General features: G+C 41.9%; 1 protein-coding gene across 2 annotated transcripts in view; it reads left to right on the forward strand.

Moving 5' to 3' along the window:
- The window catches only part of CDS1 (CDP-diacylglycerol synthase 1), a 65,117-nt gene that overhangs the window by 13,724 nt on the left and 33,802 nt on the right, over positions 1-17,591 (forward strand). Inside the window, exons 1-2 of one of the 2 annotated variants that reach the window (XM_073340557.1) lie at positions 14,619-14,682; positions 16,816-16,950. Coding sequence is in view for 1 of the 2 variants with exons in the window: in XM_073340556.1 (XP_073196657.1) it covers positions 14,555-14,682 (128 nt within the window). In the remaining variant the exon portion in view is untranslated. Of the gene's footprint in view, positions 1-14,554; positions 14,683-16,815; positions 16,951-17,591 lie in introns of those variants that run through there. The other variant, XM_073340556.1, reaches the window with a different exon arrangement.

Consider the following 17,591-nt stretch of genomic DNA (forward strand, 5'->3'; position numbering starts at 1 on the left):
TGGAAAACAACACTACATGTGTGAAATGTTAGCACTAAGCTCATTCATAAAATGAGCAGCCAAGGGGCATGGTGTTACCTGGTTAATTAGCTGTGTACTGAAAAATGTACTGAAAGAATGCACTAAATGAGGTCTGGTTACACAAGAGCCCTTGTCTCATTCACCCTACATCTTGTACTTAGATGACTTTGTGGGTCACTGTTTACACATGCATTTGCAGAATACTACACCACTATAAGATTGTACACAGGAATTGACCTAAGATTTCTATACTAACCTATACATGAAACACTTCCTTGATTCAGTTATTAAAGGAAAAACTAGTTTGAAAGAGAATTAAGGTGAGCTACCACTTACGTATTTCTCGTAAAGAAGCTTCTGCCTCTGTTCTGCAGCCTTTTTGAGAGAGCATATCTGCCAAGTTCTATACCTTAGTCTTGAGATCTTATAATTCCTCTTAAATGCTTTGTATCACCGGTTGACTTTTCTTAAATATGCCTTTTGAACAATTTTTGCCTGTTTGTGACATTCACAAGTGAATGCAGTGCTTTTGCTACATAGCTATTTATTCAGTTTTGGGCAACATGAATCCAGATTTACATTTAAGAGTCTGTAAATGTGATCCCTCGCTCATTGCCTATGGAATTGCCATTATGTACAACACACTTTTTTGTCTTCTACCACTTCATAGGTTCTGAGCTGATAATTTACTGTTTAGTCGTTTATTATACATTCTGAGAGTTGATCCACAGAGCCAGCTGTCTGCCTCTGACTTAAGAATGTACAACACTCTGCTGGGTAAAAAAAGCTTATTCTAAATCGTTTGAGAATAAAAGCCCACATTAGAAGCAGTAGTGTCCTAATTACTGAAAACATATCGGATCAGCACAGAAGGCAGCTTCTTTAAACATTGGGGTGCATATATAAATTAGAAATGCATTCACCTAACACTTTAGATCAGCGGTGAGCCTGAGAAGGAGCCAGAATTTACCAATGTACATTGCCAAAGAGTCACAGTAATACGTCAGCAGCCCCCCATCCACTCCCCAGCGCCTCCTGCCTGCCGGCAGCCCCCAGCAATCAGCGCCTACTCCTCTCTCCCCCTGCAGTCGGCGGTTTCACGTGTGCAGGAGGCTATAGGGAGAAGGGGGGAGGAGCGAGGGCATGGCAGTCTCAGGGGAAGGGGTACGGGCCTTGGGGGAAGAGGGTGGAGTGGGGGCAGGGCTGGGGGCAGAGCAGGGGGTTGAGCAGTGAGCCACCCCCCAGCACATTGAAAAGTTAGCATCTATAGCTCCAGCCCCAGAATCAGTGCCTAGGTAAGGAGCTGCCTATTAACCTCTGAAGAGCCGCATGTGGCTCTGGAGCCACAGGTTGGCCACCCCGGCTTTTGATTCTAGAGATACCAGAATTATGTTTTGAATTATGGTTGAGATTTTATTAGATGGATGTGGAGGAAGTTTATATAGAATTTAGTTACTATGTTAAATGTTTTTAATAGGACCAAACTAAGCATTCATGTATTGAGTTCAGTACCTTTATAAATGTAGGGTTTTTTTATTTTTTTTTTATTTCTGATTCCCATCTAAGTGTTCCTCCCTTTCTTTAAATTTTATTTTTATTGTACTCTGGATAAAGTGTGTGCGGGACGGAGGGGGAGGGCACCATTAGGTCTTACTCCAGTAAAGAAGCTCTCTCAGGCCTGGTCTACACTGGGGGAGGATCAATCTAAGTTACGCAACTTCAGCTACATGAATAATGTAGCTGAAGTCGACATACTTAGATCTACTTACTGTAGTGTCTTCACTGCGGTACAACTCTTGACGCTCCCCCGTCAACTCCACCTACACTTCTCACTCCGGTGGAGTACCAGAGTCGACGGGAGAGCGCTCTGCAGTCGATTTATTGCGTCTTCACTAGATGCAATAAATTGAAACCCCCCCCCCACGGGATTGATCACTCCGTAGGTAAGTGTAGACATGCCCTCAGTCTCCTCCCAGATCCTGGACTCTTGAAGAGTATGTCAGTGCTACTGATGGGAGATGTGATTTGTGGCACATGTAGCCATACCTGAGCTAGGGGTGTGTGTGTGTGTGTTTTTTTTTTTTAAATAAATAAAAATAGTGGTATAGCTCTGGCTGCATAAGCTAACTCCCCAAGTATGTACCCAGGGTACCAAGTGGGATTGTTCTCAGGCAGGGTGTATTGTTTTGATTTAAAGCAAACAGAAAACCTTAATTTAAATAATCAGTTTTAATCATGTTTTACATTTGTACTTTTCAGTTATTTTCCTAAAGAAAGGTTGATTTGCATTGATAACCATTAAACCGATAGTCAACAAGTACCGTAAGGGAAAGTTGAAAAGAACTTTGAAGAGAGAGTTCAAGCCTTCTGATCGAGGCACAGCCTGTGGACGGTGTGAGGCCGGTAGCGGCCCCCGGCGCGCCGGGACTGGGTCTTCTCGGAGTCGGGTTGCTTGGGAATGCAGCCCAAAGCTGGTGGTAAACTCCATCTAAGGCTAAATACTGGCACGAGACTTTCTATGAAAACATGTTGATTTACAACTAACTTTAGCCTTCACGCTATCGTCCTGGTTAGCAAAAAAACAAAAACACTATATTTGGTTTTGTTTTGTATCTACACACTTACTTAAGCAATTATATAACTTGATACCCATTTATTCAGATTATTAATGTTTATATTCCATTAGTTAGAAAATAGCGAATGATGCATTTCTTATATGTTAGGTTGATTCTTTTTTTTACTTGTGATTTGTGTCAAACTCTGAATGGAAATTAAAATTAAATTTAATGCACAAAACATTTAATTTTTATTAAATAAAACTAAGTCTTCAGGATGCATAAGAAAAAATGTTTATCAAAACAAGTTTTGCATTGAACTGAACATCATTCCTTCAAGATTTTAGAACTAGTAATCTCATTCTCTCTCATGTAGCTTTTTATTCATAGATTAGAAGAGGAAAAATAAGCTTTCCTGTTTTTTTTTTTTTTTATGCCCATTTGGTTTCTTACCTGTGAATACACTAATCATGAACTGAGCTAGTTGAATAAACTGAAATGAAGTAGATATTCTCTCTGCACCTGCAGAAGAGGCTACTGCTGGCAAAAGCTGGTTTAATACTTCAACAGCCTCTGATTCTAGGCACTTAGTGAGTGACACAAACCATTAAGTTAATGGAACTTTCTTTAAAACTTGGTAGCAAACATACTGCTTAGTATTATTTATATTTATTTTTAACAATTTTAATTAAAAGTTCAGGCCTTAACAAAGGTTAACAATTTTTAATTTAGTTTTACTTGTTTATTTTTAAAAAATAACCTGTATTTAATTTAAGCATATTCATTTTTTTTTTTAAATCTACGCCGTTCTGGAGACTGTACTGCTGCAGTTACACAGCTATTTTTAGCAAGCTAGTACAAGTATGCATACAGATGATGCAGTCACACCTCTTGGTTGCAGGGCAGACACTCTCAGAGAGGAGTCACTTTGGCAGTTGCGAGATTCCCTTTTAAGGAGGTCTGGGTTCTATAACAGGAGTCTACAACTACACTCCATAATGAAAGAGTGGATTAAAAAGTAGAAATATCTACCACCAATAATCCTGACCAAATTGTAGTGACTTCAGACCACAGTTCTTTTAACTCAAAAATGGCAGCCTGCATACCTTACAAACTTAGTTTTTCTGTTCTTCTTTACCAGGACCCCTTCAATTGCCCTGACCTTCACAACTTTTATTTTACAGCCTGGAACTGCAGTCTCAGCCTTTTTAATACATGAATCCTGCTAGGAACTGGGTTAACTTTCTATTAAAATTTCAAAAATCATCCTTGATCTGCACATACAAGAGTGTGGCATGCTTGTTTACTTGGTACATAGATCTATGCCTAAATTCATTTCAGATAGCTTATTAGTGACCATCTCAAGGTAGGGTAAGCACCCATCCTGAATTGGTGTGGGACAGTCCTGAAATACAGAGTTCAAGTCCCAGTCCTGAGATGAATGACTCTGGGACAGCATTTATGCCAGATTCACTGAAGTGCTGCTCTGCACATGCCTGAGGCTCAGGAGTGGTGCCAACTTCTTCCTCGTGCGAGAAAGGGAGAGTGTGAGGTGGGCCTTGGCCCCCCCTTGCCATGAGGTCCGGCTTCCTGCTCATCCTCTTCCCTCCCAAGGCCTTGCCCCCTGTCCAGGCCAGAAACAGGAGATGGACAGTAGTAAGAGCTGCCCAGGGAGCTTGGGCTGCTGTGGGGTGTCCCCTGCTGTGGGGAGCAGGGACACGGGCTGCCCCTGCCTAGGGCAGATAAAGTGTCTGGGGCTCCCCCAATGGCTCGGGCTCCCTGGGCAGCTCTTACCATGGCCTGGTCAGGGTCGTGGGGCAGGGCAACAGAGTGGGCAGGGCTCCTGTATGTGTCCCTGCTTTTGCCTTTTGAAAATGTGGTCACCCTATCTTACGGGAACAATGAAATTAGTGGGAGCTTGGGTTTTCAGTGCCTCTGAAAATCAGACCACTTCTATTTAACACCCCCCCCCCTTATTTTTTTAAAGGGGATATGAGGGCAGCACTAGACATGAAACACAGCTGCAGGCATGTGAAGAGGATTTTGTTTAGGATGGAAACATGGACATTAGGAGTTGTCTATGAACTTTCATAGAGACTGTCTAATCTTCACTGATCTGCCAGATAATTGCTCCATGTACCAAGTCATCACTCTTACTAAAACTTTCTCATTCTCGTGTCAGAACAACCATTTCCAGTACAAAATGCTCATTCTTCTGCCTTTGGTTTCCATATCTTCAGTGGCATTGGTATAATCTAGTCTAGCTGGAATGCAGCACCTGAGATCTCCACACACATGGGTTTGTGCTAAAGCTAGAAAAAGCCTCATTTTAACAAGGCATTCCAGTTAACACAGCCATTCTCTCAGACATATTTTCAAGATGCAGGTGACAGTAAGCTATTAAAGAACAGATCCTCAGATTTGTCTCCTAAAATGATTGGGGGAGGATGGATTCAGGACTGAAGGTTATCCTGGGATAAAATATTCATGGAGGTACTCCAAAGGTGGTTCTTGCAAGTTTGGGACTGCTTTTGGAAATCTATAGCCAGAGAGTTGAGATCATCACTAAGAGGGCTGCAAATGAGAAACCATGGTATGGGGCATGGAAAGAGAGAAAACTTTCCCTGTCTGTTGTCTTAGCTCAGGGGTGGCCAACCTGAGCCTGAGAAGGAGCCATAATTTACCAGTGCTCATTTACAAAGAGCCACAGTAATAGCTCCGCAGCTCCCACCCTCCGCTCCCAGAGCCTCCCACCACTCCCAGCCCCGCCAGTTGGCGCCTCCCCCTCCCTCCCTGCACCTCCCGATCAGCTGTTTTGTGGCATGCAGGAGGCTCGGGGGTGGGAGAGGAGCGGGGGCACAGCAGGCTCAGGGGAAGGGGTGGAGTGGGGGCAGGGCCTGTGGCAGAGCTAGGGGTTGATCAGTGAGCACCCCCTGGCACATTGGAAAGGTCCAGGCCTTTCTGAAGAGCCGCATGTGGCTCCGGAGCCACAGGTTGGCCACCCCGTCTTAGCTTGAGTAATGAAATAAAAGCATATTATTAGATCTCTAATATTGTAATCATATGCTAGATAACATTTGATTGTCATCATTTCCAATTTTGAAATGCTAAGGTGCTAGATGGGACTATTAATTACTTTAGCATAATTAAATGATTTGATTTTTTCCCCCCACCATTTGTACTCTACACAATAGAAGCAATAAAGCTTTGAAAAAAGCACCCAGAAATGTCAGAGTCAGATAAGCTACAGCCTCAGAATGCAAATTTGCACACTGCTTGTACAGCTTTTTGACATCTATAGCAAGCCACTTTCACAACAAGTATGAATTTGACCAAGATCTTAAAAAAAATACAGCAAAGCATTAATTGCCTGTAACTAGGTAGCCTCTATAAGGCTGTCTGGAGTGGCTCATGACTGAGTGCCAGCCTCAGGGCAGACTGTCAAGAAGCAGAGCACAAACTTCAGACAGATTGTGAGTTCTCTAAATAGATTTCACCAACCAAGCATCAAGTGTGAACTTCTTATGCACTGTAACAGCCTTAACATGGAGTCACAGACAGTCCTCCTGGGCACTCCAGTCTATCTTGCCACCCAGGCAAGCTTGCTTTTGTAATAGATGGTCCCTTACACCAAAAATCATAATATTCAGGTTATTCCCAGTCCCAAAGGACCAGTCACTTACCCCAGGTTAATTGTACCTTAGATCTCTCAGCAAAGACACTGCTTGTAGCTAATCCTATGTTAAATTAACTAAAAGCTTATTTACTAGGAAAAAAGTAATAGTTATTTAGAAGGTTAAAGCAGGTGAAAGTACACATACAAATGAGTTACAGTCTTAGGTTTCAAGCAGTAAAAGAAGCTGCTATAATGTACGAGCTCTGTATGTCACTTTGGGCTAACCTGCGCTAAATAGCTTGGGGATCCCTTCCTTACGCATAGAAATACTGCTTTCTCCATATTCCAAGGAGCATAGTGATCAGGTTTTCTTGGCAGGGATTTTTATCTCCTTCCCCCAGAGCTCAAGCTGATGAGATGGGGGTTTGTGCACTCTCTACTTCATGGGTGTTTTGGGGGAGCAATCTACATAGTCTTTTGTCCACCAGTGTTCCACAAGGGTTTGTCTGATGTCTGTAGGCCTCCTTTTGTTGGGCAGGAGATGACTTTTACTTTTTTAGTAAACTAGTATTTCACCCTTGATAATGCTTCTCTCCTAACAGTGAAGGTTTATGGTTTTAATCTAAACATTTTTATAGTTACAAAGCAAACACTTTAATATTGCCTTAGAACATAGGATACAGCTATTATAAGTGAGATTAATGCATGTAGCAACTTACAAGCATTTCATAAAGTCTAAACACATTCTTACAGCTTAACAGTTGTTTTAACAATATGAAACACATGGGTGAGTCAGACTGGTTTCTAGCTGTGCTTTTGTCAGTGTTCAGTGAGGTCAAGGGGCCTTTGCATGAGCTGGCACCTGTTCTGCCAGCATCACAGCCTCTGTGCTTAATACTTCAGAAAGCTAAGCTTACTGTTTCAACAAACTCAAAATAATGGCAGCTGAACAGTAGGTTTGAGTACTTTTGAAAGAAAAGGCAGGCTAGCACAAGCTCATATCCCAGTTTCCCTTTCAAACAGTGGAAGTAAATTGCCACTTTTCTACACGTACCGCTATTGCAAACAGACTTTATGTAGGAGCAGGGGGAAAAAAACTGGGGGGATAAGAAACTTGAAGCAGTGGAACCACAGACTGCAAGACTATTTGATCAAAGTAGCTACTTTCTTAGCTGAACAGCCCTAGCTACCCGTTTTACCAAAAGTAGTGTAATTCTCTTTATAGAACCTCTGATATATTGGGTCCAGCATTCGGAAGTGAGTCCTCTAAATTCCTGAAAACAAGAGCACGGCTTGATCTAGTAAACTAGGTGTAGGATGCACACTGCATAGTTAATGTTTGCTTGTAAAACACCATGGGTACATGTAGTGTTAGATAATACAGAAAAAATTACCTTTCTGGAGGAGTTTACATTCTTAAATTAGATTTCATTTATCATATTTGTGAGTATCTTATTTTTATTTCATGACTATATTGAAAAGTACACCTTGATTCCTCTTTATGATGCTGAGATTCTCATATGTTAACTTTATTTACCTTCTTGAATACTGTACTTCTCTCGAGTCTCTATCCACCTTACCCGTTAATAGTGTCTTTCAGAGTTTTACTCTTCTCTTCCCAGCATTGTGTTTAACCTTTTTAAAAATTAATTGAAAAACTCTTTACCTAGCAAATGTGAATTGTGGCTTATGTGTTTTTGCTGCAACAGTTAATTGTCTTGCTGCAGAAGCCTTAAGAAAAATGGGTCCCTGAAGTTCTAGATTCCTTTACTTTTTCACTTAAATGACGTGTTGCCTGATTTAAGGAGCTGAAGACAGAGAACATCAAACTTATGAGAGAGATGAGGTGGTGAGGTAATATCTTTTATTGGACCAACTTCTGTTGGTGAAAGAGAGACATTTTGAGCTCCACAAAGCTCTTCTTCAGGTCATGTAATTTTAGTCTTCACAAATTCTGGCAATACTTGCCTTTATTGCTATTCTATTGTAAGGGATGGAGTTCGGACATAACTCAAAGCCCAATCTAATAATAGGGGATGGTTCCACTATCTGGTATCAACACAGACATCCTTTTCCCTTTTTCAAAAGTGACAGACACTTGGGAGCCTACATTTCAGTGAAACTCAGTAGTACTTAGGCTTCTACATGACCTTTGGTAAAGGGACTTAACAAAGCAGCATAGACCAAAGCACACTGTAGAACTTTTAGCGCATGACAACAGGGTCCACATAGACACTTAGGTCATCTCTACACCACAGAGTTAAGTTGACTTAAGTTGCGTCAATAATCATAAAGTCCTGTAATTACATTGCTTGTGCATGTTCACACAACACTCTTTGTGTTGGCAGAGCGCGCCCTCAGTTGGTGTGCTAGCAGTGCACCGCAGGTAGCTATCTCACTGTGCAAATTGTCAACTTCTGCCACTAGGGCTTCTGGGAATGGACCTCAGTGCATCATGGGAGCAGGCTCACTGCCTCATGATACAGTTTTCTCCATCCCATCATTCTGTGGGCTTCTGACTACATTTCGTGCCATTTTTCAACTGCCCCTGTAAACTTTGTGCCCGCCATCTGTGCCTGAAAGCATGGATCCTGCACTGCTCTCCAGTCTTGTGATGAGCATTATGAACATACTGCAGGATCATCCACATTTTTTCATGAGCTGCGAATCTGGAAATGAATCTGTGGTGCCTGCCCTGCTGTGTGCCATAGAAAGAAATAATTCAAGATTAATGTTGGCATTCATGAAGCAGCTGCACGCAGTGGACTGTTGCTATTGGGCTCGGGAAACAAGCACTGAGTGGTGGGATTGGGTCGTGATGCAGGTATGGGATGACAAGCAGTGGCTGCAGAACTTTCGGATGCACAAAGCTGCTTTCCTGGAAATGTGTGCTAAGCTCGCCCCTGCATTGTGGCGCAAGGACACCAGAATGAGAGCTGTCCTCATGGTGGAAAAATGAGTGGCGATTGCTTTGTGGAAGGTGGCAACTCCAGACTGCTACTGGTCAGTTGGGAATCAGTTTGGATTTGGGAAGTCCACCGTGGGGGTTGCGGTGATGCAAGTGTTCAGGGCCATTAATTACCTCCTGCTGTGAAGGACTGTGACTCTGGGCAATGTGCAGGAACTAGTGGATGGCTTTGCAGCAATGGGATTCCTTAACTGCATCAGGGTGATAGTTGGCACGCATATCCAGGTTTTGGCCCAGACATCTTGTGATGGAGTGTATCAACAGAAAGGGTTACTTTCTGTGGTATTGCAGGCACTGGTGGATCACCGGGGTCGTTTCACTGATATCAATGCGGGCTAGTCAGGGAAGGCTCATGAGGCATGCATCTTCAGGAACACGAGCCTATACAGAAATCTGGATGCACGGACTTTCTCCCCAGACCAGAAGATTCCAGTAGGTGATGTGGAAGTGCCCATAGTGATCCTGAGAGACCCAGCCTACCCTTTACTCCCGTTGCTCATGAAGCCTTTCACCAGAAACCTTGATAGCAGCAAGGAGTGCTTCAACAACAGGCTCAGCAGGTGCAGAATGACTATAGAATGTGATTTTGGCAGATTAAATGGTCACTGGTGCTGCCTTTTTGGCAGGTTAGACTTCAGTGAAGAAAATATTCCCATGGTCATAGCAGCCTGCTGTACTCTTCCCCCTCGGCTTCAAAAATGTTATGCAAAATTTTCCAAGGTGTGGAGCGTTGAGGTGGATCGCCTAGTGGCTGATTTTGAGCACCCAGACACAGAGGGGCTCAGCCGGGGGGGGGGGGCATTTTAATTGTTTGAAGGAGCATTTTCACAATGAGCCCTAGAAATGTCTTTCAGTAATGAATTCAGGCAGGCATTGTTTACTTGCCATCTTGAATGACCCTTGTACAGATTGCTGCCTGATCCTTAATCATAGTCTGCATATGTGCTGATTTGCCACTGTGTGTGAATTTCTGCTGCACCCACCATGTGTAGGACACACATTAAAGAATGATATTTCTGAGACTATATTTTTATTAAAGAGAAATACACAATTTCCATTTCTGTTTCCTACAAGGGACATGACACTGAGCAGCGCACTCTCAAATGAGGCTCTCACAGCTGTGTGTAAATCCAGCTGTTGTTATGGAACTGGTCCTTAGGGGTGAAGTGCCAGGGGTACTGTGATGGGCTGGGAACATGTCATGAATGTTTGTGGGGAGTTTGGCAAGGGCATGGAAAACAGTTCTGTATGGGCTGCAGGGGGAGTTGAGCACACGTGTTCCAACTGCAGTGAGTCAGGGACCTGAGCGTCTCTGTTTGGTCCTTCATGAGCTTTATCATCCACTCATGCTCCTCTATTATTCACTCCTGCCCTTGTCTCCTTGGCTGTCCTTTCTGAGTTTTTCATTTATTGTCTCTCCACGCTCTGTGCTTGCTACCTGCATGATCGGATTATTGCAGCACTTCTCAAAACATGTCCTCCTTACCCCTCATTCACCTCCTTATCTGACTGAGACGCTCTGCTGGTGTGTAGGAGCTGACCATCAAGGGAATATCTGCAGAAGCCAAAAAAAAAAAAAGAAAATCAGTATTGAGTACACTCTGTCTTGAATCATAGAGGGTGCTTGTAACTTTTTTCTTGCTTTCCCTTGGCAGGCACGCAGCATGGTGAGAGCATTAAACATGGTGAGTTCTGCCTGGCGGAAAGGTGCACGATGGGACAAAGGATCTGGGTGGTTTCACAAGGGGATCACTACAAGCGCCTAGGGACACTATTCTGAATACTGGCACCATTTTCCACAGGCAAGGGTGATGGAAGCTGATATCTCTATTGAGGGTAACTGATGATGTAAGAATGCATCTCCTGCATGCGTGTAGCTTCAGACCAGGTCCATAGGCTGCTCGTCTGTGTGCTACTTTAGTTTCTACAGAAGTAATTGACGATTGGCATGGCAAAGTTTCATACAATGGGAGAAGAAACAAAACAGCTGTGTCAAGGAACCTTTGTTATAGGATTGCAGAGTATCTTCAGGAAAGTTTCTTAGAGATTTCTATGGAGGATTCCCAGGAGATCCTGGTGTGCATTAACAAACTTTTCTTCAGAACCCCCATTGTGTAGCTGCACGGGGGAATGAGGAACAGATGCAAACAGTACCTAGTGTTGGTAATTTCTATCCCTTTTCCCACGTGCACCATGTAACAAAATAAAGGACACTTGTACTTCATGTTACTGTGCAGTATCAAAGCAAATTGACTACATACCGGAGCTCCCCTCTCCTGCTTCCAGTGCACCAGAGCCAGAGTACTGAGACTGCCTGAACCCCTCTGGAGTTAGAGGTCCTAGCTCACCACACCACTGGACAACCCTGTCATCTGTCCCATAACCTCCTCCAACTAAATCTCCTCGTCCACCACTTGGTTCTCGTGGTTGATTCTGCTGGCTACTGCCTCCAATGTCCCTGAAGTATCCATGGGGCTTGTGGCGGTGGGGTCACTACCGAGGATGGCATGTAGCTCCTTGTAGAAGCCGCATGTTTTCAGTGCTGCACCAGAACAGATGGTTGGCCTTCCTTGCCTTCTGGTACGCCTGTCTCAGGTTCTTGATCTCAGCACAGCATTGCTGCTTGTCCCTTTCATGCCCCTTCTCCTCTATGCCATGAGCAAAGTTCCTACGGCTGGATTGGAGCTGCGACTGGACAGCCTCCTTTACCCACAGATTCAACGGATCCAATAAATTCCGGTGTACTCCAGGCGGGAGTGCGTTTGCTGCGGAAAGCGAGAATGGTCACTGGGAAGATGCTATGTGAACTCTCCATGCTGAGCAAACAGGAAATAGAATTTCAAAATTCTTGGGGCTTTAAAGGGGAGGGGTGCATGCATGTGTATCTGGCTGCAGGGCAGTGGAGTTGAAACTGTGGACCAGAGCGGTCATGATGGGCATTTTGGGATACCTCCTAGAGGCCACTGAGAGCAGTATAAACAAGTGCAGTGTCTGCGTTTCTCTAACTTGGTCACATAAAGGTCTGTGCCGCTCGTTGGTGTGTTTTTATTATGTTGGCATAACAGGAGAGTTTAATCGGCTGGAGGAGCATTGCAGTACGTACGCATCCACCGTTTTGTCGACGTGTTTGATTTTTGTTGACAAAACTGTGTAGTGTGCACAAGGCCTTAGTGCACAGCAAGGTAATGTAACGTAGATTTACACCCCAGTTTGCCGTGGATTAAGTGTTCATATAGAATATCAGGGTTGGAAGGGACCTCAGGAGGTCATCTAGTCCAACCCTCTGCTCAAAGCAGGACCAATCCCCAATTTTTGCACCAGATCCCAAAATAGCCCCCTCAAGGTTTGAGCTCACAACCCTGGGTTTAGCAGGCTAATACTCAAACCCTTGAGCTGTTCCTCCCCCCAAAGGGATATAGACAAGCCCTGTGCCACCTAGGTACTTCTGAAAATGTTAACCTGAGACTAAACCTTTTCTAGTTTTTAAATGCTTTGTTAAAAGTGAACTGCCATGTTTTTGGAAGCTGTAGAGATGGATAAATGAATAACTAAATTGCTATTTGATGAAATGTACACAAGCAGTGATCACTGCAGTTAAAATATTGCCGAAAGCTAGGCAAGTCTGTTCACCTTCAACATAAATTTTAGGACTGACTTGCTAACCTATTATAGAATACTGTAAAGTGGAGAACCCCTCTGATAATTCTGAGAATGTAACCACTTTACACATATATGGGTTCTTTCACAGCGAAGTCTTATAGATTAAAGAACTTGCTTTGGTTATGCTTTTTCTCCACAATAAATCAAGTAACTCCCCCAGAGTAAGAACTACTCTGTTCTGTGGCCTTGGGGTATAGAAAAACATAAACGTTGTTCACAAACATGAAGTAAAACAAACCAAAATCCAGTCAAGAATTATTCCTTAGAAAAGGGCTAAACACAAACTGAATAAACATTTGCCAAACATCACTCTGTTATACACTCTTTTGTCTCACCCTTTGACTAATCTACTTAGATTACTAGCTGTTAGGCACTACCAAAATATAAATAAGAAACCTAGTGCAGGTAAGGTGGGTGAGTATATCTTTTATTGGACCCGTTTCTCTTGGTGAGAGAGACAAGCTTTCAAGCTTACACAGAGCTCTTCTGGGACTGACATGGCTACGTAACACTGCTTACAAATCTAGTGCAGGCGTTTAGCAGATAGGGAAAATAATACAATCCTAGGTAATATAACATCACTGGTGAGAGTGGCATGGTAAGGGAACCACCTATTGAGTGGGCAAAGGGTGATGAGGGCTGGTGCTTCGGTTAACTACCACCCTCTCTTTGTAGGGTGGGGAAGGGAAAGGATGGGAAGTTCCTAAACAAGACTGCAGTTAGAACTGAATGGGAAGCCAGATATGACAATGAAGATCTGTGTCAACTGTTCTCCCTCCCTGCAGCTCCAATTTCTCAGCTTTCACTTTCTTCTGCACCACTGAAAAACCTGTCATTGCCAGCATGTGGTTTTTAAACTAAGGTGTTTTTAAGAAATATTTTGGGGTAAGATTGAGGGATCAGAAGGCAATGGGACAAAAGGAGGGTGGGAAAGATTGGTGGAGTTATGAGGTGGGGGAGAGAGGGGAAAATGAAGAGATGGATAGGGGGCGTTAGAAGGTTGGGACGAGAGTGGAGTTTTAAAAAAGGGTAGCTAAACTGAACTATACTTGTTTGATCCCTCTGTTTATGGCATTGGAACAAACCCTAGTTGGCAAAATAGAATCAAAATTGTGTGTAGCTCTTGTAAGTAGCTGACGTGAGCGGATGAGGTCAGAAAGATAGCAGGTTCTGAATCTGTTATAGGGGGAAATGCTGAGCTAAAGACTGACCGTGTGCCCTCTGTTTTTGCTGTTGAAGTGGGACTTGCTCCAGTGAAGTAAGGCACCTTGATCCTCGGAGCCGTGGGTAAAGATGTGGATGTTCTTGTAGTATATAAATCCAAATAAATAAGCCACTGCTACTACTGATTCTTTTGGGAAGAATATTGTCTATAGAAACCTACCCTGTTATCTTGTAAGAAGCTGATTATTCACAGCTGGAGAGTTAGACTGCAAATTTTGCAGTCTATGTAGACGTGTCTGAGAAATTTATGGATACAGAGAGGATGAGACTACTTGAAGGTAGCAGGTACCATCACAGCAAGTGAATAATTTACCTTCTTATGAACTGTATAAGCACATAGTCAATAAGCCAAGTTTCACTCTGCCTAAAAATCTGTAGTTTTGCTGATCTGCCATTTACATTTTCTTAGAAGCAGGTATTTCCATGTCATTAGCCAAATGAATCTTTGAGACTAAGCATATACTACCTTCTGAAAGGTTAAACAATATTCTTTTATATGCTTTGTCGTAGGATGTAGTTTTGGGTGAAAGATGTGGTGATCTAGATCTCAGAAATGGTTCAGATATTCCAGAAGTGTCCCCGTCAACAGACAGCACTCCAGAAATTCTCAAGAAAGCTCTATCCGGCTTGTCTTCCAGGTATGCTAAAATAGGATTCTTAACACATTTGGGTTAAGAGTGTTGAGATAGCTGCTGACTAAAAAATAATTACAGACAAAATTGGAGTCAGTTTTTTATTTAATGAGGGAACATGGTGCCATAAAAATAAATAGTTGTTTTTTGGATTTAGTATTCTGGTATCTGGACTATATTAATGCTTGTGTAACAATTTTCATATAGTTACTGTGCTTTCAAAATATGCTACCCAAAAGTTCTCTAGCTGCACCCATTTTTAAATAACTAAGGTAGCTTTTAAGTTACGATATTTAACGATTATCTGCTGTTGCTCACTATTTTCTATCTTGGTACAACAGCACAAGCGTCAGTAGTTATAAGGGCTGATGTTGCAGGACCTTTATTTATTTATTTATTTATTTTTAAATAAAAGGAGAGCGAGAGAGAGAGAGAAATAAGAGGCTTTTGGTTTAATATGTGGATTTGATTTCTGTCACGGTTTAAATCACTAGTCAGGAAAACGGGATTTAATCATGGATTTTTACATAAAAGTGCATTCTTGTTGGTTGGTATAACCTTAATACATATTCTTCACAACTCAGAGTTAGATGTAGGTTTCATTTTTAGAAGGTACACACTATACATTTTTAAAGTGATTTATTTTGAAAACTTTTCAGATTAGTTTTACAACTATATCAGAAAATGAATGATTGTTTGGTTATTTCATTTACCAAAGGTAATTGAAGCAGATATTATGAAGTCATTGGGAGGTGACCTATCTCCACTTCAACAGGTTAATCATTAATATTTGGAGGATTTTCTTGCCATGCTGTATTAGGAGGAGAACATCATCAGATAGCTATTTTAATTGTTTTATTTAACTAAAACAACAATGTTATGTATTCTGGATTTTTTTCTTCAACAGCAAACATATAATATTTTAACAAAACAAGCATATGAATTTTTGAATTTAGTTAAACATTCAAGTTTTTCAAAATCAGGTTTGTTTTTGTTAAAATTGTTTTTAACTAAAATAGTTAAATGACATGTTTATTTTAAAAAACAAAAATTAAATCGACTGTCAGACAGGTCAACATGAGAAACTTAAAATATTGGCTTATTCAGCTAACTAAGTCATTTTCACCTTCATTTTCCTGTTTGTTCATAATCTGGAAAAGAAAAACAAGCTTTCCTGCTTTTTCAGGTCCCAAACGATTTCTCAATTTGGAATGAATTAGTCCAAAGGAAGAAAGTATTCTTTCTATATGGGCAGAAGCAGCTACTACTGTTAAAAGTGAGATTATCACTTCAACAGTCTGAATCCAAGTGCCAATTTCTTTAAAACATCATCGGCAAACATATATTTCTTGGACGGTTCACCCTTAGCTCTGAAGTTTATTATAGTTGGCATTGTGGAGGGTTGATTGCTGAATGTCCATATCATAGCCAACTCCTCTTCTTCAGTAGTTAAGGTTTGACCCTGGTACCGAGTATTGAGAATATTGGCAAGAAAATAAGCTGGAGATAGTGCATGTCCCATTCATTTTTTTAACGCTTGTAATTTAACGCTGTCCTTGCATATTTCTCTTTTTAAGATCTCACTCAGTTCCTTCCAAATTTCAACAGCGTCAGCAATAAAACAGCGATTTCCCTGCATTCTGTTCAAAGCTACAGAAACAGGCTTCAGGGTACTCAGCATGTGTTCAACATTTCTCTTAAGCCCAATGTTGAGAACTTTGGCTGTGACAGAGCCATCTATTTTTTCACGATTTTGTTCACAAACCAGGGTGGATAAAAATCAATGTTGTCGTTTACCCATGTACACCTAGATGTGCAGCAAACTAGTAACTGAGAAACATGACAGGAAGACAAAAGTGTGGCATGTCATGGGTAAGCACTTAGAAACAAATGTTAACCTTATAAAATCAGTTGTTGAATTGGATACTTTTCCTCTAGTCACAGAAGTTCCAGTAAGAGTTGGAGAGAGAGGTGCAGAGAGGCTCATGATGAAATTTCAAGGGTCCTTGTTCAAAAACTGAGTCCCCACCAGATTTATTGTGTGCCCTCTAATTAACTGTAACTTCATTTTTCATTAACCCATTGTCTGGAGTGCCATGTGTTCACATCTTGTTGGCTTCTCTGCTTCTTGTTAAGCAGAATTGACAGAAAGACTTCTCTCTGAAACATGGACACAAACTGAGCACTTCTGAGAGCGGACTGCTAATTTCATTGTACTGCCCTCACAGAATGAACAGGACCAGAACACTAACACTTTCAGGTTCACCTAACTAGGTAAACATCTTGCGGAACAAAGGCCTGTGAACCAGACATGTCCTAACTGGTATTCAGAGAATGGGACATTAGGAATTCTGGCTAATGCATGGATATAAAATGTCCCCTACTCTAGATATTTTTAATCGGTTTTCTGAAGGGCAAGTCCGTGAGTACTCTTTGTAGGCAAAATGCAGTTCCTGATGCTTTTTGAAGAGTGTATTCAAGATTATTTACTGGGATCATATCACTTTTGATTATTAAATATCTTGAGGCACCACCGCTTGTATCTCACATCATAACCTGTATCCCAATTGGAATTTGAATGTTTTTTACAAGCATCTAGATGAGCTATGATATAAGCCACTGAAATATTTCCCTCCATTTTTATATTTGACCTTTAGAATCTTAGCTATAGATGCTACACCCTCTAGTAAAAGTTGATGAGGTAGCACACTTATCATAATTCTAGATGGTGGGCTAGACTCGCTGGGTTGCTCCCACCTATTTATCAAAGCTGACTTTCTAGATCTACGATGGTCAACAGGTGCTTTTACCCAGGGTGTGGAGCTGGGGCTGGGGCTGGTAAGTGTGTGTGGGGAGGTTGGTTGGTTGGTTTTTTTGTGTGGTGTGTTTTTTTGGTTTTGTGTTTGTTTTTTTTG

The sequence above is a fragment of the Lepidochelys kempii genome, chromosome 4, assembly GCF_965140265.1.
Source record: "Lepidochelys kempii isolate rLepKem1 chromosome 4, rLepKem1.hap2, whole genome shotgun sequence".
Taxonomy (NCBI): domain Eukaryota; kingdom Metazoa; phylum Chordata; order Testudines; family Cheloniidae; genus Lepidochelys; species Lepidochelys kempii.